Raw genomic sequence first — 27,393 nt, forward strand, 5'->3', positions numbered from 1 at the left:
CCATTCAAGAAAAGCACTTTAAGAAGCAAGTTGGCCAAACAATAAAAGAAGACAATATCTCTAACAAGACTGCTGTACAAGAAGGTGGACTTCTACTAGAAGTGAGTGAAAAAATGCTGTCTTTTCTGGCTCTAATTTATTCCGTTTGATGATATATTCGGGTGAATGCTTTGTGGCAACTTTGAACAAATGGTCGGTCTTGGTGTAAGTCATTCAAGAATCACACTTGCGAGTGCTACTTGCAAGAGCAAAACTGGCAGACATGATAGTCCCGGTCCGTCTCCTTTTGGGCAATGGTACCTTGCATCCTTACATCCTCAAAATTACCAGTGGACTCCAGCGGGCCAGTTCACAGCTCTTTTTCACTCGGAGTGATGGCAGAGGTTTCTTTCACTTGGCTCATATTTTGAGGATGCCAACAGGAGCTTGCCTGGATTCTGATCTGAGTTGAGATTATTCTGGGGTATTTTAATTTATCCTAATTCCTCAACTTTGTGCTCTGAGGGAAGTCATGTGTGCAGAAGTTATTCCTTCTACGTATTTTTATCCCCTTTAGGATGACTTTATATTGGCAGAGCAGCATAAAGGGGCCATACTGTTACTGAGAATTGAATCCATTAATCTGGAGGAAGAATTAATACTGCTGTGAACTACTGAACCAGCTAGAGCACAGCAGTCCATCCCAGATACATCTGCATTTCAAACACATGATGTAATAATGCCTTTTATACACTGAGGTCCTTGGAAATTCCTACGTGATTAAGACTACATATGTATAGTTGTTTTGGATAGGGTAATATTCATGGTATAAAAATTGTGTTTTAATGGAGGCTCTGAGATATATGTAAATGTAAATTAAATAGTGGCCTCCAGCAAATAAATGCTGTATACTATTAAAGAGAAAAGACATTTTATCATGGGATCCAATGTCATAAGTCATTCAAGTCTGTGGAATGGAAACTGGCACCTTGCTTTCCTTCCTTTTAATACTTTAGGAGATTTTAATTTCATATTTCAAAGCAAGTAACACAGAGACATCTGATTAGTTTGTGCAGTGCCAAAAATGAGATGTTTGGCTGTCAGGCATTATTTGCAATCATTTCCATTCTCAATGAATAGGGAGTATAGGGCGTACAATAAATGATAAATATGGCAAATATATAATTTTTAATGAGGCTCTCCTATCTTTAGTCTATGTTTTGTTGGGTGTATATTACATGCCCACAAGTTACAATCATTAAGGATCTTCAAACAGTAGCCCTACTGCTACAAGCACATGAAGAGAAAACTGATATGTAATTTCAGGTAGGTTACAAGAGACTAATATCACTGAATATGCAAATGGTCTGCTTACTACACCGTATATAGGAGTCACATTCCTTTTGAATATATGGGAGATATTTTATCCTGGATCATAATGTGGATCATTAACTGGATGATTAAGTGCATGTTAATATGAATGTATTTGCCAGGCTTCATTTATGGGCATGTCTAACCTAGAACAAGAGGGTGAATTTTCCTTGGGGCTTGCTGGGAATGTTCCCTGGGGACTGAGTTTAGCTCGGATGCTTATTTCAGTGGCCATGGTTTGTGAAGAAAAGTGGATTTTTTTGTTGTTGTTCAACCAAATTCACCATGTTGGTTACTAGGGAGCGTGGGGTTTTAACTAAATAGTCTCATTTGTGATTCCTTCCAAGGAGAAGCAAACAGTCTTGCTGGTGGTTACTGTGCTTTGTATATTGACTTGTGAATCTGACCGCTTTGTTGGCTCTCAAAAGATATTTTTTAGCCATCAAAAGCCACTTTCCTTCTTGTGACACCACCTTGCACTGTGCAACCTCTCCCAGATGCTTTATATAATACAAACCAGAATAATCTGAATCACCAAAATATGTGTGAATAATACTGTCCCTGAGTGCAATGTTAATGGAAAACCAGAGATAATTGCATTTTTTTTTTCCTAGCGGGTATGATCACTCTCCTCTATGTATAGATAGAAATATGGAATAACAAGAACTCTAATTACTGGTAAATAATGTATCTCTGACTCTCAAGACTTGGAACAATGCAGTACTTCCCCTTTCAGCTTGAAAGAAAACAATGGAATTAAGCTGTCTTCAAAGTATGTTTAAAATGTTTTTTATTTCTAAAGGCTTCTGCCACAACATGTGTTTTTTATTTAAGATTTTATAGAGATTTTTTACAGCTATAATCAAATAGCTTTCATCAGCAATAACAGAATAAACAATGATACCAGTTTATCAAAGACTTTTTAGTGGAGCACAGCAGGTATCTAAATAAATAAGTTCTTCCAGCGTTTTAAGATCACTTCTTCTGCATAAGAGAGCCTTTTCTTGCCATCTTTGTTTCCCTTTGGAGGGAAGACAGACAAAGCTCTAAGAACCAAAGTCCAATTTTATTAATGGTCTTTTTGAGTATGCCCCATTCTTGCAACCTTTGCTCTCCTTGGAGACTTCAGACTCCAACTGTTTGACCGCAGTAACGACTTTTAACTTTGCACTTTCAATATATTTTCCAAGACAGGTGGTATTGCAACCCTTGTGCCACATTCCTTCTGGCAGAAAAGGGCCACAGTCAGTTTCTGAAGCCTGTTATGGAATACTTAAGGAACACTGGGCCAAACCCGTAACCAGAAAAGTGGGAAAATAAATTGTATTGGCAGTCAATAAATCCAGATAGAATTTATGGGGTGATAGGGTGGAGAAACACAATAAAATGGTGACTTGGAAAAATAAGAATGAATCACTGGTGGGTATCCAGGCAATAGCCTTGATTGCAATAATCATCTCATGGCTGTTAGCCACCTCCTACTCTTCCCCTAAGCTATGCTGCACTCACAGTCTCAAGTCCAGACTCAGAGTCTACACTGTTGTGCAGGTAATTCCTCATCCCAAATTCATGTGTAATTTTCACATGTTATACTATCCTATTGGAAGAATCATATGTCCGTTGTCAAGAGGGAGGTCCTATCTGGACTTGTTTTCCCAATGACATGCAGTCAGGCAGTGGCCCCATCATCACCACTGACACTGCTTCTTGCGTAATCATCACCCATATACTAAGCAGCACCCTGCTAAAATTGTCACTTGGACTTTATTGACCACCTCACAGTTGCTCCTGCAGTTTTTCTGCTCGTTATGGAAGAATCCAAATTTATTTCCCACCCCTGCTGCTGAAGGAGATGCCTTGATGGGCTCTCTTTCCTTCTTCGTTATGTCTCTCGGTCTTCTATTCCGCTGTTGTAGGCTGCAGCATAGGATTTATGGTATGTCTGTCTCCAGATGTACTGGACATAATTCTTTTCAGGTGTGAAAATAGTGTTTTATTTCCAAAATGTCACAAAAATTAAAAAGAAATCGGATAATCCAGACAGCTCCCAAACAGATGCTGATGGAGTAAGACTGCCTAGTTCTGTCATGCCACACCTTGCTGATGAATACTGATAAAGGCCAGACCTGGCTTATTTGTCATTTCTGTGCTCACCGGTAGCTCACACTTTTCCAGGGAAGGTCCGTGGTGTTTTCAGGATGTTTCGAGCCACTCTTTTGCCCAGTTTGCAGTCCAATTTCCACATGGGTCCTCTACTTTTAAGGCTTCAGGGCACAAGAATCACATTTCTGTGGTTTTGTCTCATGTTTTTCTTTATGGCTGCACTGAAGATGCCAGCCATCATACTATCCTGGTATTTCTTATTCAGTGACACTGTACATTCTGTTTAATAACTTTATCAATGATCTAGATGAGGGGATTCAGTACATCCTCAGAAAGTTCGCAGGGAACACCAACCTGGGCAGGAGAGTTGATCTGCTTGAGGGTAGGAAGGCTCTACAGAGGGATCTGGACAGGCTTGCAATTTACATATTTAAATTTTTAGACAAAGACCGTCAGATGCCTGGCATCTTAAAAATATCTTAAAATCACAGACATATGGTCTTTTATTTTAAAAACCAAAAAAAAAACCAAAAAAAAAAACCTTCTTAAAAATCATATCTGTGTTCAGAAGTGGAGAAAAACAGTGAAAGCTAATTTTGGTGCTGTGGCCCTTATAATTCTCCACTGGTATCAATAATCTTCAATACATTACACTATTTAATCCTCTAAAATTGGATTTTTCAAACTGAGCTTCCATGTTTTGCAGGCATGCTTTTGTTCTAACATTTAGCAGATGAATTTTGCTGATTTGAGTTGTAAGTAACATGACCAGTGAGGCAATTCAGATATCTGGGTACTGAACCAGCAGCATTTGTGCTTGGAATTGACTGTTGGTGCAAAGTGATATCAGATATAGGCACTTCATCACACAGAACAGGCACTTTATCACACAGACAAGTCCTTTATATATCATTTCTTAATTCCATATCACAGGTTTGGGCACTATTGTGAAGAGGAAATTTTGGTTCTTGCTTGGTAGTGGCTTCCCACTGAAGTCAGCGAGGCTTTTTTTCATTAGCTTTAATACCAAATAGAGCCCAAATCTTCTTAATCAAAACCAATGAAAGTCAGACTTTTTATGTAAGTAAAGGATTCAGGATTTGATACAATGCAAGCTTGAAGCATATTATTTAACATTATGTTGTTACCTTAAAAGTGGCTGCAAATAATAAGCTTTCTGGGAGTTACTTTGAACAGAGAGGTGTATGTGCATATTTTGGCACGGAAAGGTATCTCCAGGTGGCTTCTACTAACAGCGTGAACTAGAGTTCAAGTTTCATTCCAAAGGAGCTGGAAAATGATACATTAGAAAACATCCTATTGGTGCTGTTCTTCACTCTGCGTAAGGAAATAACATAGGAAACCCTTTTCCCACTTGGTTTCCTGTAATTTTTTTAAACTTGTTAGTGTAATTCCACTTCCTCCTTCCAAACTGATTTATGTAATCAGTACTTGATAAAACTCTGCTCTTGAAAAAGGTACTCCAGTTTGAATCTCAGTGTGAGAGCAAGAGATTTTACTCTTCCTGTTATTTTTTAATTTAAACTTGAAAAGGAAAATTGGGAGTCAGACAAAAGTGCGTGATTGTTATACGGGGCTATGACCAAGGCACAGAGTTCAGAAATCAAAAACTGGTAGAGAGAGACTTTTTGATTTATTCTGGTCTTGGAATTCCTTTTCAGATTCCAATGGTGCTGACTCTCTTAGCACAGTACTTCTAAAGTAAATTCTGTTAGATGATGATACCGTGCTTCACCTTTTAATCTACCGGTTTAAAATGCAGCCATCAAAATAAGAAGATTTCATAAAAAGCTCATAGTCTCCATGCATTTTCTTTTCCAGTTAATACAACTTTTTAAAGTTACCCAAACAATCTTTTTGCTTTCCTTTGTTTTCAAACATGAAGCTTCTCCCAGTAACTCAGATGACATGATTTAAGCTGACATTAGTCACTTGGGATGACTTACAGAGAATTTATCCATGAAAAAAAAAGCCATAAATGGGTCAGGAGTAACTTGCCACTTTATCACATGCGTACATTCAGTTTCTTCTTGCCAGGCGCAGGCAAAACACAAAGAAACATTTCAGAGGCCCTGGTCCCTTTTTCTTTCTTTGCAAATAGGCATATTTCGAAAATCCAGACTTGAAATTTGGCACGGCCACAACTTTGTGCAAAAAATATCCTTTCTGTTGCCGTTTAAACAAATAACTAATGTTCTCGTTTATTCCTTCTTTTTTTTTTCTTCTCAAACAAATCTGGACAGAAAAGCCTGTGACCTCTAAATACCATTTGCTGTCTCCTCCAGTCCTTAGTGCTACTGTTATGACTGTAACGATCTCGATGATGCCTGAAGTACAGGCGGTGGCACCCTCCAGCTTGACAGGGGGGCAGAGCAAAACAAAAAGATGTGATCCCCTCCCTTCCAATTTCCAGCCTAAATATGAGACAAGCGATGAAAGATGCATTTCGATGGGCAACGTGGCGTGTGGAAACAATGAACAAAATGATAACCATGATTGCCAGTACTCATAGTGTATAAGCCGCTTGACCTTTACCAGGACTTTTACAAGAGTTTTAAGGAGAGATTTGAAGGAGAAAAATATCAGGTACCCCTGCAGAGGCTTGCGTGGAACCTTCTAGCAAAATGGGAAACACCATTAAGTGCTTGTTTTCAAATTTTGCATATGGGTAAGGGTAACATGTTGGACTGATGGGAGTTAGTACTTCACTTCTCCAACATGAAATGACAGATTATAATTGAGGGGGGAGCAAGCTGTGAGCAGATGGGAAAATCAGGACAAGCAGCTTATGTTTAAGGTGATAGAGCAGGGGGAGCAGGCAGCCAGCGCAGGTGTGCAGCGAGGAGGGACGGGTAGCATCCTCTCTGGTTTGCACTGGCATCAGAAGAGTTGGCTTCCATTTGTCAGGGCAGAGGTAAACCTGCTGTCATATGAGGAGGCCTAGCTGAGAAATTTTAGGTGTACTGGGGAACAGAGGAGCTGTCCATCAGCAGCGTTAAGGTAAAGAATCAATAAGCTTTGGGCACAGACCAGATGTGGATCTGACTTTCAGGCCGTTGTTGCTGTCTCCAGACTGTTCATCACAGCCAACTCCACCCGAGCTCACTTTTCTCAGCCACTTCCTCTGTTTCTGCTCAGGCTATTTCGGTGCCTCTGGAGATGGTCCAGTGGCCACGTGACTTCCTCCCCAACAAAACATATTCTCCCATTTCAGCTTGGTTAGGTCTTTTTTTCTCTCATTGACTTCAGAGCTAGTCCTTGGCAACTGTTCTCACCGATCAATAGGTTCAATATCTGTATAGGAGCACTGCATCCTATAGATGCACCGGGATTTAGTCTGCTACTGGAACTGGAGGAACTGGACTTCTTGCATTCAAGTAACAAAAGGAATCATAACACACTGTTCCTTCTGTACAAATTTCTGCATGAGCATTTGCTTTTGAGGAAGTGTCCTGGTTTTGAAGATGGCAAAGTCATGTACTGTAAAAAAAAAACAAACCAAAACCAGAAGACATAGAAATACATGTTAAATAATGCCTGTCTCTTATCATAGACAATTGCGATCTTACATTGTTTAACTGGTCTTCAATTGGTTGAAGTGAAATTATAAACTAGTAGCCTAATCTATGTTTACAGCTGACACTTGCTTCCAGTATATTCCTCATTCTCAACGCAGAAAAGCTAATGAGTTGCAGCTTTGCTGTCTTCTCAGTAAGGTGAAGTGATGAGCAAGAAATCAGGTCCAGGCAAGATTGTGTGTTGTCTTAAGAATTTTTGTGAATTTGCAGTGATTTTGTTTTGTGATTATGAAGGTTTCAAAGGACAAACTTACATATTTTACTAAAATATTGAGTACATTTCAATTTTACTTTTTTTCCTACCTCTGTTAATAAAACTTGAATATGCTATTTGACAGGTTTGAACTGAAAAGAAAACTGCTGTTAAAAATCATGATGCTGACCATTAAATGTACTGTTTCCTATTAGCAAGGATATAGTATTGATTTGGAGACAGGAAGACAGATAGGCACCCTTCAAATAGTTCTGTTCCTGTTCCAAGAACTTCAAAAGAAATCACCATTGTGCTGATTTTAACTGTCCCTGACATTTTATGAGTAGAAAAAAGAAAATGACACAGTTTTTGTATCCCGTGGTAATTGCAGATCTTCCAGGAATTCCTGGCTGCAAAAGCTGATGGTGGCCAACAGCAGGCATTTTCCCCAACGTGTTCTACACCTTCCCCCTTCCTCCCAGTACTGCAATGCCCCCAGAATTCTCCAGTAACTGAGACTGGGCTTTTTTTAGCAATAAGAAAAGAAATTTCTGCTCAAACTAAAGCAGGAGCTTGCAGAAGGGCCTTGGGGAAGGGTTCATCTAGTCTATAACTCAGTTTAAGATTTGCAGTCATTGCTGCTGGTTAGAGGAGTTGTCTCTTAACTTTCCATCCTTACCTCTTTCCAGACGATCCACTGTCATCCATTTGATACCTAGATTAGAGAAAGTATTGCTTGCTTCTCTGGGTCATCGTAACACATTAATAGCAGAATTCACACCTGCTGCCAGTGTGGGACAGGGTGTGTTTTATGGAAGATACTTACAGGATACAAAACATGCATAAGATGATAACTAACACAGTAAGACAGTTAAAAAAAAAGGAATGCCACACTCCCTAAAAACTCCACCGACTTGAAATGGTGTTTAAAAAAGCTGGTTTAGCATATATTATTGAATAGAATGTCAAATACAGATTGTTTCGCTCTTCTCCCTACTCCCTGAAATAGTTCTTTGTCAGAAAACGTGATATATAGTGCTAAATACACAGAAAAACAGTGCTCTGAAATTAGGACATCACATTCTGTTTACAGTATACAGGCTGCAACATTGTCTCTTTTAGTTTTTGATTCCTTACAGAAAGAGATGTCTGCCACTCATGCTTGTTAACAGTTTGCAAGTACAAATAAAAGTCAGCTGTGGATGGAATATTATGACGGCTTCTTCTCTTTGGGACTTGATGCACTTACATGTAAATAACACCGAAAAAAGACTCCAGACATTTGGTACTTACACATGTCTAATTGTCCAACATGTTGGATAAATATTACTTGAGACTCTTTTCAGTAAGTTATTTCTGTGGAAGATAATGGGTAATCTTACTACATTTATTATTGCAAAGGCTACCTAACTAAATTTGTTGTTACAAGTGCAGAGTAGTGAGCAATTAATGCTTCATTCTGAGTCTTCTCAAATGGAATTAATCAGGCTTGCATTTTCTATATTGAAATTGTTGAAGAGAAGACTGAAAAGCTCAGAGCAGCTGCAGAACTCAGAAAGAATGAAGGGCTGAACTTGCACTGAAGATACGATATTGCCCCAGCTTTGCTTCCATCTGTGAATACAACATCTGCTTTTGAGGAAGTGAAATGAGAAACTACATAAATCAATATAAAGATTGTTTCTACTTCCAAGTGTAGTCCAGGACACAGTATTTGTGAAAGAGCATTGACAGTAGGGTTCCATTACTGGTAGAGCACAATTTGAAATCCAACATCATGATTAATGAGGAGGCTAAAGGAAAAGATATGAAAGATTATGTCCATCCTTTAGTATCCTTTCATGATAATTGCTAAGGTAAATGACACATTACTCATCCAGGTACTCACTAGCATATCCAGTAATCACGATACATATATCTATGTATTAACAAATAAAATGTGCTTTTCCCCAACAATTTTAGAATTACTGATTTGAATACTATTCTTCTTTAGATTACTATAAATAGTCTCCAGTACTTGTATAATGTCCATTAATCTCAGGCAGTATCCATATACTCACTTCTCATCTGAAATCCTAATTGGCAATGCACAGAAAAGAATCATGGATTTTTTACAACTAGACATGAAAAAATCTGCTAAACCTTGCCATCAATAGAAAGCATTGTTGATGTTAATAATTTATGCTAAACAAACATGCCATATAACAAATTTATACTGAGGTGTTTGGTGTCAGCCATGAGTTCACTTTTGCGGCAACAAAACCTTCCCTAACCTGTCTTTAAGCTCTTAGTTGTTAGTACTGCTCCGCTCCGGAAGCGCCGTCTGTATTCTCATTTCCAGTGTTCAGTACTTGTGAAAACAATGGGATTCAGTTGGGATGTATCTCTTCCTAGCATGCACCACATCGACTTTCTGCACATACGAAGTCAAACAATGCTTCAGCTCTTGTCTCTCAGCATTATCTTGGGCAGAGTTTGGTTTTGAGCCATCGGGCTCGTTGGAGGCCAGTGGTTCATACATACAGTAAAGAAGAGAGGCCCTACCCCACGGACTTGACACAGACTAAGCAAGCTTTATTACAAAAGCTTAGTTTGGAAGGAAAGCATAAGGGAAGAAAAACTACATTTACAATTTTGCATCATGCAATCAAAACAACTTTAAAGGCAAAGTCATTCTTGGTTGTGTCCAATACTTATTACATATCAGGCGTATAAAAAACAACATCACCATGGTGTAAAATGCGTTTACATGTGTGCACACATTACGATCTCGCCCTCCAGGGAACTACTATGTTTTCTTGAAAGTTTATAGCTCACAATTACCAGAGCCCAATGACTTACATTTTCCTAACTGATTTCCAGGAGGCCAGTTTTCTCTGCTGCCTCTTGATGAGCCACAATGTTCCAGCTCCTTTGTTGGACTGAAGACACACATATAAACAACTATCTCCAAAGTTGCCCTAATTCCTCAGTGGAAGTGACGGGACACTGAAAAACGGAATAACGAGAAATTTCAGCAGCTGAATGGTTCACAATCGTCCATGCCTTTCAGATGGCACAGCTGTTCCCTCTGACGGTAAATGGGAGGGCCAGGGCTCAAATTCTTCTGGCAATGTGAATGATGTTAGAAAATTTTGCCAGGCACTGCTCTGGGTAGCACAGAACTGGACGTTGAATTTCCATACTGTCTTTAAAGAGCCTGAAGTGATATCCAGGCTCAAGGAGATAGGCAGGAACATGAATTTCATTTTACCTGGGAAGACAAGAAGAGTGAAAGGGGCATAATGATTATATGTATGTATTTCTTTGTACTTGAAAAGAAACATTTCTGCTGTCTATGAAAACCAATCAATCAGATTGAGCACTTCCCTCCGAAAGGCTTTCCATATAAACCCACGGCTGTAAGCTTCAGCCTGTAGGATTTTCTTCCTCCCCTGGCTCAAATGATGGAAATTCATTTTCTGTTTTGTTTCTTTTGCCTGAAAACTAAGCGGTACACGCAAGCCTTTGATCAAAACTGAATGCTAAAACCAATTCTGCCACTCCCCCTTTGCACGAAATAGTGCTTACTCACAGAAATATTCCTTTTGAAGTTGCTTTGTGGATACCAGAGAAATACATAAGAGTCCTGAGGGCTAAGAGATACTGTACTTGTTGAGCAAAGGCCATATTCTGATGTCACCAGATACGGTATTTCTGAATAGTCTTTTATGTAGGGTTTTATTTCAGGGTTCTGTAAGAGTTCTGGTTTTTTTTCAGTTTATAAAGAGAACCTCAGGGATTCCAGAGGGATTTTTCAGAAGGGCAATTATGAGTCCTCAAAACACCAGTGGAAAGAAATACTGATTCACTAAACAATACAGTTAAAGACAGAAGACACATTAACTGTCTGCATTTTCCTCCTAATATTCATAAAACAAGTATATCATTTCCAGAGTTTTTAAATAGCTACTTATTTAGATCACCAGAAAATGGCCCCATCCCACATAGGATGCAGAAACCCAGCGATCCCCTATTAAATGAAGCTGTTCCAGATAAACTGCGAGCCAACTGACCCTGGAAATTTAGTACCCAAGTTGCGTGACTCGAAAATCTGTTCAAAGCAAGGCATGGCTGCAGGCCTTGACTGTTGTACTTTAGTAACCATAGTAACAGGGTCTCTGGAGACCTAATGCTAGTGAATTTTCCTTTATTTCAAGGAAGAGTAATAAGAGAAATGTGGATTGGAACTTGTTCTCTCTCTCTTTTTTTTTTTTTTTTCCCCTCTCCTTATTTTTACTATGCCATGACCTTGACCAAAATATCTTTGAAGTATTTGCTGGCTGATTTTCTGCTGTGGGACCAGAAAAAAAATATCAGGATATATAAAGGTTCTTGCCAAAGGAAGTCCTATCTTCCTCAAAATATTTGCCTTCATTCCCAAAGAGAACCTCTTGACTAATAATGTTTCGAAAACTTCTTAATGGAAGGAACTGATAACTTTCATCTCACAACTACTGCGGGCACCAGAATAATGTCGTACTTTCTTTGAACTGACAGATTAATTGTTTTTTGTTTCAGTAGCAGGTGCAGCTTTTCGTGAGTACATAATTGGATGTACGTGTTTTTTCAAAAGAACACAGGCCTCTGTCTGGTGCCAAGCTCTTTTTTTTTTTTTTTTTTCCATTTGGGAAAAAAAAAATCCCATGATTTCATTTTTTTAAGTACAATGTAGAAAACTCATGTAAGTGTTTTTAAAAAGCCAAATACAAACAAACAAATGTTCACAATACATACTTAAGTCTGTCTCACATGTTTCAGCTATTATCCTGGATTAGAAATTCCATCTGTCATTGAATCCATATGGTTTACCAAATGGCAGTTTACAATCATGCAGTTCTTGCAGATTCGAAGTTAGTTGGTTTTTGTTCCAAAAGTTTTAATGTCCACGCTAATATCTTTGTATGTGCGTGTTTCTGTGTGTGGCTGTGTCCCTCTGTGCATGTGTAAGTATACAAAAAATTGCTAAAAATTGTAGCAGGATGCAAGTGGACTTTGACTCTAATGATTAAAACACACCAGTTGTACACAAAGCAAATACCATCAACATTGAGCTGTGGAGTTCGGTTATTTCCTCCTCTAAATCCAAGAGCTCTATTTTGGGCTTTCCATTATTTCTACTGAAAGGAATAAAGTGAAATGAGGAGAGCTGCTTTTACTTCTCTGTGCTGTCCCCTCTGTGTTTTGGGCAGATACGTGCTTACATTCAGGAGCGTGAACTGCACAGGTATGAGGCTGGTCCACTTTACCATCCGATTACCCAGGCAGATGGCTGCTGTGGTTCTGGCACAGACCACCAGTGCAGCTTCCCATTTACTGGGAATGAGAGAAAGCCATCGCTGGAATTTTATTTCAGTAACTGAGAATGTTTAAAATAATAAGTGGAGCCATATACTTTGTCATCCTGTTTAATGTGAGACCTGGTAACTTAGGAAAAAAAAGCTGGGAGTAGTTTTTGTTCGTTCTCATGGACTGAAGCTGTCTCTCCCTTCCACTCAGTCTAACAAATCACTAGGATCCTGGCTGGAATAATGGAAAATCTCTATGCAGTGTCACTGTAAAGGGCTTGAGTGTGGAGTTGTATATGATACCTGAGAGATTTATCTGAGAGGTCTTTTCCTACTAATTTGCAATCATTATTACCCACTCCTGGGGTACCAGACCTGTGCTAGCAAACGCCCTCCTCCTTCTCCCCAGCTGCGGTAAGTAGGTAAGGAAAGTATAAATCTCAGCCCAACTCTGACTTTATTCAGAGTCCTCTGTGCTACAGATGTCAGGTTTCACACTAAACTGCACTTTTGGGTAATATTGAGAAAACAGAAAAATTTGCAGTCATGGGTAAGACTCACTGATTATGAAGTTTTCCTCCATGTTCAGCTTGTCTCTTTTTAGTGTGGCTGAAGCAGCAGGTTTCCCAGCTAAAATGAGGCTTAGACACATGGAATTTGTGTTAATCCTCAATAGCCTCATGTGGCTCCATAAAAGTTGTTGTTGCACCAAAGTGGGTTTTGCTTTTCCTGCCTGCAGGGCAGAGCATCTGATGTCTGCGTTTGGGGTCATGAAAACCAGGCGATGCTTCGTTAAGAGATCGTAACTCAGGAGAGGACATCAGCATTTTGAGAGCACCACAAAAACAAAGCAGGGGAAGTTTGTAATTCTCTTAATTTACATAGCTCCCTCAAATCCATACTCGTTTCTGGCTTAACCTAAACACATGGCTCCTTGAGCTTTTCCTCCACTTCTTCTTTCCTCTTGCTCCCTCCCACCCTTTTTTAATATCTCCTCCAACCTCACAGATGTGGCTGCCAGTCCCTGTCCAGTTCAGCTGATCTGAACCGTTAGAAATACACATGGTCCCATTTCCCTTACCCGTTTTCACAAACTGCTGCACCTGGTCCAGCCCGCTCTGGCTCTGTGAAAGAAAAACTTGCGTAAAGAAAAACGTGCCTGCCTTCCACTGTGGAGGAGCAAGTTTTACATTTTAAAGGTAGAGATTGATCTCTTAGGGTATGTGTCTAGGCCTAAAGAGTGTGTACCAATATGCTGGTTGAAAAAGATTATTTTTCGAATAGGGGTATTAATTTCTTGATTCATAAAAGCAATTCTTGGCAAAGGCAGGTGCTCCCCAGCTATTTCCTACAAGGGGCTGAAAAACTCCAGCTTGCCTGCAGGACAATGGAAGGCACATGTTGAGGATTTTCAGCATGTGAGATTTTTTGATCATATTCAGATCTTGTGGTCATTTTTTAAGCCTTCTCAGATAGGGCTTGGTGCATTAATTTGCATAGGTTAAGAACGTTTCTTCAATGTTCTTAATTTCTACCTACCCTGGCTGCATGGGCAGGACTGGAGGTGTTTTGGAATGTGCATGGTAACAGTCACAGACATGAAGGAGCTCCCTGAAACATCCTATGGTTTTCTTTGTGGAAATTTTTAGTCTGTCCAAATTAAAAGGCCTGACAGATGTACAAAACGTAATAAAATTCCTAACATCACATCACTGATGGTTTCATTGCTGTGAAGATAAGTCCAAAGAGACAAGATGCCAAAAAGGCTTTCTTGTCTCCACTTCCCTGAAACGTCCTATGGTTTTCTTTGTGGACAGATGTACAAAACGTAATAAAATTCCTAACATCACATCACTGATGGTTTCATTGCTGTGAAGATAAGTCCAAAGAGACAAGATGCCAAAAAGGCTTTCTTGTCTCCACTTGACATTGGAAATGGATATGACAGATAGCATCTATGGAGGTTCTTCTCAGCACAGTGAAAGGCACAGATGTGAAGATGTAGAAAACTTGACGCGTTGTCTTCTGGTTGGTGAGGTGCTGGGACGAATTTGGGCATTATTTAGAGCAGAAAATAACACCAGTCCAGCAACTCCTTGTGCTTGAAGTGTCGACAGGGATAACTAGTGTTCAACACAAACCCAACTAGGCAGAGATAACGCTTATTCTGGAAAGGATCTGTATCTATGGAGCTGACCTGGAGCTGAACATGATTTGCCCTTGACTATTCTTAGCAATGACTCATTGACTTGATTGAATCAGCTGCTGCTACAGCTCTTTCCAAACGTAGGTGAGCCATTGCAGTGTTTCCACTACATTTCTCCAGTCACCATTTCACAGGTTCTCTGAGGTGCAGAGTCTCTGGCCATGTATGGTCCCACTGGACCACATTTCCAAAGGTGCTCCACATTTATGACTGGGGCCAAATCTTCTGAGGAGGTCGGCCTATTGTGCACTGAACTCTTGAAATTCTGCCCACCATTGTCACAGTGGGAACAGGCTTCGAGCTGCCTTGGAAATCTGGTCCTTATTTAGGAACCAAAAAGAGAACCAAGCGCACAAAAATATGTCAATGTATCTGGTTACTGAGCAATTGAAAATCTGCCCTCATTGTGCTTCAGGATTAACTCAGGATTAATAGGCACATCGCTACAACTGTAAATTGAGAGAAAGGTGAAGCAAGGATAATAATACTATAGCAGTATTTCATCAGCAACTATTTGAACTGTAATCTCAAAAGACCTCAAAACCATGACACGAAAGGATCATCTAAACTACGTTGGAATGCAAGCTGGAAGTGAAGATACGTTACTGAGTCTTTATCAAGGGAAGAGAGGCAGAATTAGTCAGTCTGCATGCAGCAGATCTTAATGTTTATGTCATATATTTCATTTAATCCTTACTTTTATTTTTTGATTCTCTAGTTGCTTTCCTTGCGTCACTGAATCTATAAGAATCAATTTAGTTTTTTTCTAAACTAAACATTGGTCTATATCAGTGAAGTATTTATTGCCAAAGTAGGCAATATAAAAAGTATTATATTCATTGCATTTATGCAATTATGCAATTATGCTATGTATGTATTTTTATAGAAGCTTAAGAACATAGCCATACTTTAAAATACACATCCAGTTTTAAAGTCATAACTACAACATCACATGTATTTAATTTTCTTGTTGGAGATTATTACATTACCTGTATGTATCAATGCATACGAATTCAAATCAATTATTATGGAATGTGAGGTTTTAAATTCAAAGTGAAAAAAAAAGTAGTTGACACTTGCTATTAAACTTTTAATTATATGAATCAATGACAAAATAAAATTTAAAGCAGATAATAAACTAGTAATGTAATAGGGTATTTACAGTGTAATTAGCTATCCTAACTTTTTTTAAAAAGGAAAATAGCATGTTCCAGATTGTTACTAATTTTTCATGTTAGGAAATAAAGGCCTTTCTGCAAAAAATTGATGTTGAACTTTTTTGCCGAGTGATTTGTTCATATCTAGAATATTCTTAAAATTATTACATTTTATACCCATTTTACTCATTACTTTCTGATTATCTTTTTAATTATTTTATTTTCCCTTCTTTAGTCACTGAACGGTTTCGCATTGGTGGTGAGTGCAGATGGAATGATATTTTATGCGTCATCGACAATTGTGGACTACCTAGGGTTTCATCAGGTAAATATATTAATAAATATTTAGAATACTTAGTCACTGTCATTGTAATGACTTTCTTGTAGTACCCCTGCTAACTGGCTTTCTAAAATGCAGCACTCTGTTGTTTTGCCTTATCCTTCTACTGCTGATTAGACATATGCTATTACTGAAATTAAGTTATTTTAATCCGACATTTCAGACTAATTTGCTGTTGTGGAGGGTTTTTTGTGATCTGACAGGTGAAGACAAATTCCTTGTAATGTTCTTCCTTTTGTAAAACTTTTGTTAACAGAAACATGATCCATTATAAAAATAAGATTTAGCTGAAAGTTTCCTTTCCATTTCAGTATAAGATGTTGCTATCCTAGACTGGTTGCCTACGTATAATACACACATTGTAAAGTCACAGAATAACAGAACCATGTAGTTGGAAAGGACCTCTGGAGGTCATCTAGTCCAACCTCCTTCTCAAAGCAGATCCAGTTAGAGCACATTGATCCGGCACTCATCTAGTCAAATTTTGAGTTTCTATGACCCCTCTGGAAGATCTGTTCCAGTGTTTAACCACCCCAACTGTAAATTTTTTTCACTTATATTGAGTCCCAGTTTCCCATGTTGCAACTTGTGTCTGTGGCTTCTTGTCCGCCCACTTTGTTCTTCTGAGAAGAGTCGGGCTTTGTCTTCTCTACACCTGCCCATTTGGTTGATATAGACAGCAGTAAGTTCTTCCTGAAGTTTTCTCTTCTTAAGGCTGAACAAACCCCATTTTTCTCTCCTCTCCTGGTATATCATGTGCTCCAGCCCTCTTAAGTGTCTTGGTAGCACTCTCCTGGGCTCACTTTGTATGCTAATATCTTTCTTTTCCTGGGGTACCCAAAATTAGAGAGAACTTTGCCTCTGTTGAACTTCCTGAGGTTTCTGTCAGCCCATTTTTACAGCCTGTCAAGGTCTGAGTAGCCGTCCTGCTCTTCCCAGTTGGTACCCTCTGCAAACCTGCTGAGAGTGCACTATATCCCATCATTCACTAATGAAGAAATTAAACAGGGTTGGTCCCAGCATCAGTCCCTGGGGGACACCACTATTCACCAGCTGCCAGCTGGACTTTTTTGAGACTCACATTTGTATATGCACAAAAGAGTTCAGAATAAAAAGAATCATCTTAGGATGTGAAGTCAAAAAGCAGATGTTGAAAAACAGGGGCCTCTGAAACAACTTTCCTCAATCAATCTTTGCTCTGAAGGTATCCTACACCAGTGATTATTTTAAGTAAATTATCAACCTAAAGATGTGTCTGCCCCACTACACTTACAAATTAAACATTCCTTGTCGTAATTGTTTCAGACTGATGTAATGCACCAAAACATATATGATTACATTCATGTGGATGATCGCCAGGATTTCTGTAGACAACTGCACTGGGCCATGAATCCTCCCCAGATGTTGTCTGGACAGCAACTACAGACAGAAACAGGTGGGATTGTATATGTTGATTGGAAACATAGGCACCACTGTGCAGAGGTAGAATTGCACTCCACCTACGCACATGTCTGTTCCATGTCAAGTCAGATTCTCCACTGGAGAGCTGCATAGTGGCCATTTATAATGTTATTGTCCCATTGATGATGTTTCTTCCTGACCCTTGACATTTATAAGGTAGTGTGTGCCATTGAGGCTACAAAGTTGATGTTTCCTTTTTTTTATCTGACTAATGTACCTACAGATATTCTTACCCATGCAGAATGAACAGCATCAGTGTTCACCCTACCAACCTTTTGTTCACACTGATCAAAACATTAGTATTCCTCTCATTAATGCAAAAAACACCCCATGCAAAACGTTTCTGTACAGTACCACAGCGGCAACATCATTTTCTGCCATTTGTTTTCCCATGCAAAATTATGTAGACAGGAGTCTTCAGAAGAACAAGTAGGTTTAGCAATGCCCCTTTTCCTCTGAGGCTGTGTTTTCCTAGGATGGCAGGGGGATACGTGTGCTCAAGGTTTCTCCTACATGAGGTGTTAAGCTGAAATCACGACTACAGAACATACAATGAGGTTGAAATTGTTAACTTTATGAAGAATTATTGATCCCAGCAAAACATGTGCATTTCTCCAGAAGGTGAGGAAGTACTTGAGGAGAGAAGTTGAGGAAGCACAGTCTCCAGATGAGTGGGGAGAAACTTGCAAGAAATCCTTCAACAGCCTTTATGAAGTCCTCAGGAACACAGTCATGAAACTTTGGTAGACTTTCTTGCAGCTTCTATGTTTTGCAAGAGTCTTACAGATATCTGAGGAACTTTGCAAGACTTTGGAGGAAGTACGCAGAAAACAAACTAAACAATGTGAACAAATATTTCAAACTATTAAAAGTTACAAATATTTTGAATTTTTGTGCTAATATATACAGTTGAGCATTTCAGTTCCTGAGTTCATACTTCTGTACAAATACTTGTGTCTTTTGGGAAATAAGTATTTCAAAAGCTATGCACTTGTAGTCCAAAACTAGAAAATGCTTCATTAAAAATCAAGGAGGCAACAGCTGAACATTAGCTAATCAGCCACTGTTCATTTGTTTCTTTTTTCTTGCATTAGCATTTTTCCTTATTTTGTTCCTTTTCTACTGTATTTTCTGTGATCTCTGATCTCAAAACCAGCAACATCTGTTACCCTGCTTTGCATCATTAAAAATCACAAAAACTCAGGAGATAAAAAAGTCAAAGTTTCTGAAGAAACTCACCTGAATCCCATCATAAGGCTTTTCTTTTTTTCTTTTGGTAGAGCATGTGCAGATGTATCCATACATGATGCAATTTAATATTCGCCCTTCTGTCAAGTAATTTTTAGCAATTTCCATGATAGCTTCTTCAATTGGCTACAGAATATTTTCATTCTTTCTTAGTGTGATCTGATATGTATTGCCTCCACTGCTGTTCCTAGGAGAAGAGTATATTCTCAGTAAATTGTTTAAAGCACAAGAGAATGACAGCATGGCAACAGATTATTCTTCCTTCTTAACTCGTTGTTTCATCTGTCGAGTTCGCTGCTTGTTGGACAGTACCTCTGGCTTCCTTGTAAGTACAATTTCATGTAGAGAACTGTAGTCATGACATACTAGATTTTAATTACTTCATACGAAAAATATTTGAACATAAATATTGAACATAAATATTGTGGAGAGCCATGGACAGGATACACTTTTCATTTGCTATGAACTAACAAGAAACACCTAAAGACATTTAGTAATATGTATAAAGAGTGATGGGAGAAAAGAGGGCTGTAATATTTGAAGTTAAAAGAATCTATAAACTTTTATGTTTTAAGCTCTTTCAGACAATATCTGTCCTCGATTTGTACTGGGCCTAGCGCAAGGGTGACAAGGCTGAGTTTCAACGATTAACATTTAAGCAAAATGTATTTGCTTTAAGGAACAGGAATGATAACGATCCATTTCCCCCTTTTAATAATAAAACCCAGAATTAGAAAGTCTCTTCACACGTTCCTCAAATATCCTTACTAGGAGCGGCTCATTTCTAGAAATCACTTCCCCATTTGCTTAGTAAAAACCAATGCTGTTTCTTACGACAAAGTACAGCACGTGCAGAGAAAACGAGAGGAGCAGCATGAGACAGGGAAATGCAACTTCTGTCTCAGATGCTCATTTGCTGGAAGACTATGGGTCTGAAGAGCCGTACCTGTTAGTCATTTCTGCATCCCTTGTAGCTCTGGAAAATGCCCAACTCAAATGGACTGATTTTTCTCTGGCCATTTTGTGGTATGTGATTTTTTCACTGAGAGGTAGCAGCTTGCTATTAATTTGATCTCTGCCTTCTGATTATATGGAGATTTGAGGTAGAGATGGATGATTCCTTCCTAGCTGTGTACTTCATATCTGGCTATCTTGGGTGTACCTTTTTCCTTGGCACTTACCTGCACAACGTTTGGGTGGTGCTGGTCCGTTTATTTCCCACAGAAAGTGCAGGGCAAGAGGAAAGGAACTCAGGAAGCATCTCACTGGAGAGAACAGAGTGTGGAAAAATAATACTTCCAGCTTTAGAGTGAGGCACAGAGAAAATAGCTGTTTGCACCACCATATGCTGCCTGTCTCGGTGAAGAGAACATAACGCAGAACTTCTACTTTGAGTACACAGGAGAGGAAAAAAAAAACAAAAAACATCCTCAAATGTCTCATTTTACTGTTGATAGTACCTCCACTCACCATGCCTCTGAAATGGCATGGTTAAAATTGTATGAAGATAATGAAATTCCTAGTTTTTTTCCCTGTTTCAAAACTGGTTTTGGTGTTAAACAACACAGTCCATAGGTTGCATTAGCATTTTAAATGTTTATATACTAAATGCTTAAGAGAATTCTATTGTTTTTTTTGTATAACAGACAATGCAATTCCAAGGCAAACTAAAGTTTCTTTTTGGACAAAGGAAGAAGTCCTCATCAGGAACAGTATTGCCACCCCAGCTGTCATTGTTCTGCATAGTGGTACCACTTCTGCTCCCTTCCATGACAGAGATGAAGATGAAAAGCCTGCTTGTGAAAGCAAAACACAAAGCTGATGATGCAGCAGCAGTGAATACAAAGTATTTTCAAATTAATCTTTTAGCAGTTAGTAAAGTATACTATGGACTTCATGTTTATTAAGCATGTAAAATGCACAAATCAGGCTAAATAACTCTCCATTTTAAAACTCTTTTGTAGAAATTTATATGTATGTAACTATATAATACATAATAATGATATATTGTACTTTATATAATACATATTAAGTATTGCACTACTCTCTCTATATAATTTTATATAAAAATTGGAAAGTTAGGTTATCCTCCTAACCTTCAGAAGTTACGAATACAATAAGTCATTCGACTAGTTGTAAAAGTGGAAAAGAAAAAGTATTTTTACTGAAAGTTTTCAAAGTTTAGTATCTTCCGGTAGCACAATTATTTGGACTTGGGCATTTTGGCAGCAAACAAAGGAAAAAGAAAACTTCAGAAAGCTAAATGTGTGTGTGTGGGGGTGTTCACACAGAGTCAAATTAGATGTATTTGGTGTATGCATTTATCTTACAACAGAAGGCTTATGAACACATAAGTCTACAATTGCACTAAATGGCCTAGGGCTGATCACTTGGTAGCAATCACAGAAGAGTAGGACAGATTGTGTTCAGACTCATTTCCTTCCTAACACTTATTTTTTATTCTTCTATGTTTGAATTTTAGTTGATGTTTGGGGCTAGGATTATGTTTTCCCTTATTTGGTTAAATATAACCTTACAGCAATGAGGTCCATTGCTGTGAAGCAAAATGCTCATCAGCGTGACTGACAGCATCATAATTTGGCTTTTAATTAGAATATGCTTGTGTATGTGTGGATTTACTATCCAGACGTGTAATGTGGTTCTACCACATACATCCTTTTGACAAGAATTAAATTACTGGAAGGCTGATATAATGGACTCTGCAGGCTTTTGGAATAGAGTTGGAAAGTCATTTCCACTTGCTAGTTTTTCAGTGGCTCATGTGAAATTAATTGATGATCAGAATTCAGCTCCTAGAAGAGAGGTGCTTTACTTAAATTTACTGACTGGACAGTGGCTAAGGATTTGACAAGAATGAAGTGGGCATTTAACTTCAGTGTTTCCTTTGGTTCAGGCCTGAAGCATGCTAGGCAGGGATGGTGGGCAAACTTATATAGCCATTTTTTTTCTGATGGACTTAATAAAGGGAAAAATGTGTACTGTTATGGACTTTGCACCCCTTCCAAGCCCTAATACGCATTTTGAACTAAATCTTTAGTTCAAATGAAGAAATCCATTCAAATCATATGATGATTATTGCAAATTGAAGTCATGCTAACTCGTAAGTGCATTGCTGGTCAGTGTGATGTACGTGTCTTGAATGTACCTTGAAGAGGCAGAGCAGAATACACACAGCATTTGTCTTAATTCAAGCTGAAATTTATTATTCCTGATATAGTAAGTCGTGAGCAGAATATTCCTAAACATAGCTATTGCTCTTAATTGAATACAGAATTCTAGTCATACACTAGTTTGAGCAACTGAATGATGCAGGAAACATAGACAATTATTTAGTCTTGGTTACTATATACTTAAACCATAAGTCTTTGCTAATGGTCAACAGCTTGAAGACTATGTCATTCAGAGTCTGTGATTCTTCTGTGTTGTCATTCACTGACAAGGAATTTTCCACATTTTTCTGTCCTCTACAGCTCCAGTTCCAAAGGTAATTCAGGGCTGTGTGAAGCAGCAGAATTGTATGGAAGAAACAGTCATCATGAAGGTGCCACTTTCACTAATGTGTTACAGGTTGCTGAAAACCAAATCAAAGGTGTGTCTGCTAAGTACTTCTGGATTATATGCAGTTTATGGAGAAAGAGCCTTGCCTTTTCTTTTCTCCTGTTAAGTTTTTCAGGTTTTGGTCCCAGTGCTCTCTTTTTTTCTTCTAAAACTCCTTCTTTAAAAAAAAAAAATGCAAAAAATTTTGTCTGCCTCAAAAAATAGTACCGAATCAATCTGCTGTTTCTGAGTGGGAAGAAATACTGTGATGCCGAGTTTACAGACATATAAACAATCATAGTAAATAAGAATAATCAATGTATGCTTTCCTAAAAATGGCAGCACTGAATTTAATAAGATTATGTGAAAGACTTAATAATTAATGACAATATCTATCCCTGTTTGAGGGAAACTAGATGATATGTTACAAATGCTAGTTTTCCCCAAAGATGAGAAAACAGAGGAAAATGAAAATGTATTGTCCTTAAAACTCATGATTTGCTTGCAGCTTTGACTCATGCTTTTCCAGTGTTTGGCTGTGGCAATATTATGAGAGTCTATGCTGTATTTCAGATTTTACAATGGATAAAATTTTGATGGTGAGTCTACCCCAATGGGCAACTTCTTCTTGAGTAGAGTTGTACTCAGCTTTCAGTCATACCTACTGGAAACCTTTAACTTCTTTAAAACCATTCCTTTGTCATAGCCCCGTTTTTCATGAACATTTTCTTGTTGGTGTAGTACTACTACTGAGAGTGAAAAAATATAATGAACTAATAATACTGAAAAATCCTTGACTACAGTTTAAGTGTCTCATTAGGCTTTTCAAATTTATTTTTTAAAATGTAATTTTCCTAGTTTTGTGACATATTTTAGCTTGTACTTTCTTATGCTGATGATTCCATGGCAGCAAACAAACCTGTGAACATTCACCCATAGTTTAGGTAAGAAAAAATACTAAATACCTCTTGTATTAAAATAGATTTTCTTTTAAATTGTATAGCAAATAATAATGGAGAAAATGGCATTTCTCTAGTCAAAGTACAAACAAATGAAGATCACTGGGTCTGGGTTCAAGCTAACACTCAACTTCTGTATCGAAGTGGTTGTTCAGAATATGTCCTTGCCCAACAGCAAATGTTAAAGTAAGTATATTTTCCAATACTAAAAAAAATATATATTTCAGAAAAATGAATGTATACTTCATGTACGACTTCTTTAAAAAGACTGTAGTGACCTAAGAGAAGAGCTGAATGAGAAGGATTTAGTTTACTTATGAAATGGAAATCCATTTTTGTCTTGGATTATACGAAATGGCTGTTATAATCCTAAACAATATTTATTTCTTTTCCTCAGTCTTTTTTTCTTCTGAATTTGAGTGTACATACATACTAAAACAGAATACTTCAAAACCAAAATTCTTCATTATTTATATGTTTTGACTTTCTTGCACAAAAATGTATTTTGGGGTTTTGTTTTGCTTTGCAGCTGAAACTCTTTGCTGAATTAGTGTCCTGGTTTTTCTACTTTTTAACATTTTATTATGTTAAGCCTTTTTTTTTTTCCTTATGGATGACAGTTAGGCTCATGTTTTTAGTTGTGGATGTTCAACATAATCTAAACAGGGATGCTCGTATTCATTGTATGTTTGTAGACAGATGCCTCTAGTTGTCTGTAGGCTCAGCCTTGAAGTGGAAGCTAATCTCACAGATTTGCATTCAAAGAGGGCCTTTCCACTAGGTTTTACACTTTCCTCCCAATTAGGCTTTTCTTCCTTCCCCCATGGGATCACCTGTTCCAGTCCCTGTGGGCTTTATTGAGGTATCTCTTCAAGCTGGTCTGAGGGAAGAGATAAGAGAGTGGACTGAATGAGCAGGGGCCAGGAGGTGTACACAGCTACCATCCGGCCCAGTGGAAAAAATGTGGCTGTTATCACTGTTTTTTTCCTTTAGGATGCCTTGCAGGTGGGAGAAATAAATAAAAAGTCTTTGAACTTCTAGAGCAGATATCCCTTGCAGGCAGCATATCTCCCAGGATCCATGTGAATAGCAGAGGAGCTCCCACCTGAGGGTGGAGGAACTCTTCACCTATACTGGGACGGCACAAACATCGTCTTGCTGTGTGAGGGAATGAACTTTTGCTAAGAAGCAGATTAAAAGGAGTTATTTCTTGTATTCAAGTCTCTACTTCTAAATTGATTTTTGTGTAATTAAGCATGTGCTTTGATGTTTATTTAGCTACACGTTGACCCTCTGAGTGGTTAAAATCCTTCCTTTGTGCTTGATAGTTCCTGCAGACTGAAGTGTTGCAAGAGTTGGCCTTGGAGATTATATTCAGTTCTGTCCTCCTGATAGTCTGCAATAGACTTCAACCTTATTACCACTTTTTTTTGTTTGTTAAAATATATGCTGTCTTCCTGGAAACATACATTGTTTTGGAGAATTTTCACTAGATACTATTTCACTGTAAAATTCTCTATTTGAGGGTCTAAGCTTTTGTGACTATTGCATTTTGTTCAATCTATTGCTTCCCAATTAGACTATTTCCTGAGAAGCTAGTTCTGCAGCAAACTTGTCTCATACTATTTGCATCTCAAGCCTAACAATAATAACAATAACCATATTAGCAGATGACTGAAAATATTTAATATTTATGGAAGAAAAGAGAGAAAATACTCTCCTTTCTTGGTGTACATTTACGACAGTGGGACGTTCTGTCTTTCTAAAAACATGGACTCCCTCTACTGGAAAATCCTATACTTGCACATTGAGTCCATACCCAAGGAAAAAGTTCTTAATAGCGAGATAAGAAAAAGCCTTCTAAAACCCTTACTAGATCTCCAGGTTTTCATGCTCGGTTTCTCGTTGAGATGTCCACTTCTTGTTCAGAGATGGAAGGGGTGGTTTTGTAGCACTGATCCTGCCTGGTCGGGAATCAGCACGTTAGTGAATTCAAGACAAATCCTGAACCTGAAGATTTGGACCCCAAGTTCTGAAAAATGCTGTATCAGGCATGGAAATGCTCAAGCAACTTTGTCTGCTGGAGCTCTTTGCTAATGTTGAGTGCTTCAGCTGGAGGTCATGGAAAATGAATTCACTGGCCATCTTAGAAAACGAAAGACAACATAAATTAAATTAGACATGTAAAACAAATCTATGCCCAATATGAACATCTGTGACTATCCTGGACACTTAATTCAGGCACTTTATTTCCTCTCAGCTAACTCTGCATTCTCAAAATATAAGACCCCCATGGTTCTCCCTCAAATCACTTTGATCAGAAAGTTCTTATGTGTCCAAATAATTCCTTGCTAACAAAATACATCTCATTTAAGATACTCTCTGCATTTTATCTCTAGATTTTCCTACACACAAATATTATTTAGATGTATTTTAAGGGAAGAACAAAAGTGTGAGGTAGTTACGATACTGTACTACAATATTTAGGGTCTTTGTGAACTGTGTGCCTAAAATGGAAGAGAAAATGCATGTCAGAATTTAAAGGAAAATGCCACAGAAATGTAGCTGTGCACACACATCGATGTCCAGATGCAAGCACACTCTTTTTTTCTCTTGAATAAATGCAAAAGTTATGTGGACAACATGTAAGAGTCCCATACTAAGTTAAGGACAAGGTATCGCTTATCATGTGTGTTGAGACACTCCATTTGTATCCCAGAAAACATCCATTTAGAAACCTCTGATTGACTGATTTTTTTCTACTGTTATTGAAAGGGAAGAAGATGAACAACTGAAGATACCAAGTGGTTTTGCCAGTTTGAAAGGAAACCTGGAGGGACTTTCCTATAACAGTGCCATTGAAACTCTGGGCCAGTGGAAGCATCTTAACTGGACAGCAGTAAAAAATGAGCAAGATAATGTAAAAGTGAAGTTTGAGCCTCACACAAATGGTGAGTGTTTTATGCAAGAGGAACCTCTCAGTTCTAACACATCAGTTTTAGGCGTTCAAAACAACTGCACCACAAACAGTAGCTGGACTTTAAGAAACTCAAGCTCTTGTTCTATGAGCCAGCGAATGAACACAGGTTCAAACAGGAGAGCTGGATCATTCTACAACAGAGACCAAAGTTTCTTAAATTTAGCATCAACTTGCCCTTCCCACTGGGGGAGTGCAGAAAGCTGCCAATCTTACTCGGGTGTACAACAGCGTTGTGCGGAGAACTATGTGACGGACCATCTGAAACTGCAGAGACCGTTAACATCCTCAGAGTCTCTCTATGACACAGCCTTTCCCTTGGAGATGCCTATCAAAACGGAATACGATTCTGATTCCGAAAACATTGCCGATAACTACCTGATGTCGCAAAACCGAGCCTGGCTGGATGAGAACGGCTCGGTGAGAAAGCAGGTGTTTAGCTACCCCAATAGAGTCCACCTCAAAACAGAACCGGACCTCTGTGAGCCAGCCTCACCTTGTCAGAAGCCAAGGCACTGCCTTTACACGCCGCATAACTGGCAACGCATCGTAGCAAATCATCCCAACAACCTAAACCTGAACAGATCTTGCAAGGGTTCACGTAGCAAGGAGGTGGCCCCATTTTGCCCTCAGAACTCTGGGTGTTTGGAAAGCATGCCCAACCTGCCGCACGCAGCTTGCTATGGCCACTTCTACAGCCCCAGCCCAGGGGAGGAGAAAGAGCAGAGTAACGAGGTATTTAAAATGCCATGCGAATTCAAAAACCCCTGCTTGGTTCAAGCAATCAAGCGTGAGCCCCTGGATTCTCCACCATTGTCCAACAGCAGACAGAACAGAGTACACACGAGCTTCCCTGAAAATACGTTAGCAGGTCCCGTGCCTCGTAAAACCACTGAATGTACGTTTTTACAATAG

At 38.6% G+C, this 27,393-nt stretch overlaps 1 protein-coding gene across 1 annotated transcript; it reads left to right on the top strand.

Annotated features, from left to right (window-relative positions):
• On the top strand, positions 1–27,393 carry AHRR (aryl-hydrocarbon receptor repressor; the record flags this gene model as incomplete). The annotated part of the gene is made up of 8 exons (XM_009706042.1): positions 1–101; positions 16,171–16,260; positions 17,581–17,710; positions 19,176–19,309; positions 20,631–20,830; positions 22,476–22,594; positions 23,546–23,687; positions 26,277–27,393. Coding segments are annotated over 8 exons (2,033 nt in total), but the record flags the coding sequence as incomplete, so codon positions are not given.

Source organism: Cariama cristata, unplaced genomic scaffold (assembly GCF_000690535.1).
Source record: "Cariama cristata isolate BGI_N322 unplaced genomic scaffold, ASM69053v1 scaffold9248, whole genome shotgun sequence".
Lineage (NCBI taxonomy): Eukaryota > Metazoa > Chordata > Aves > Cariamiformes > Cariamidae > Cariama > Cariama cristata.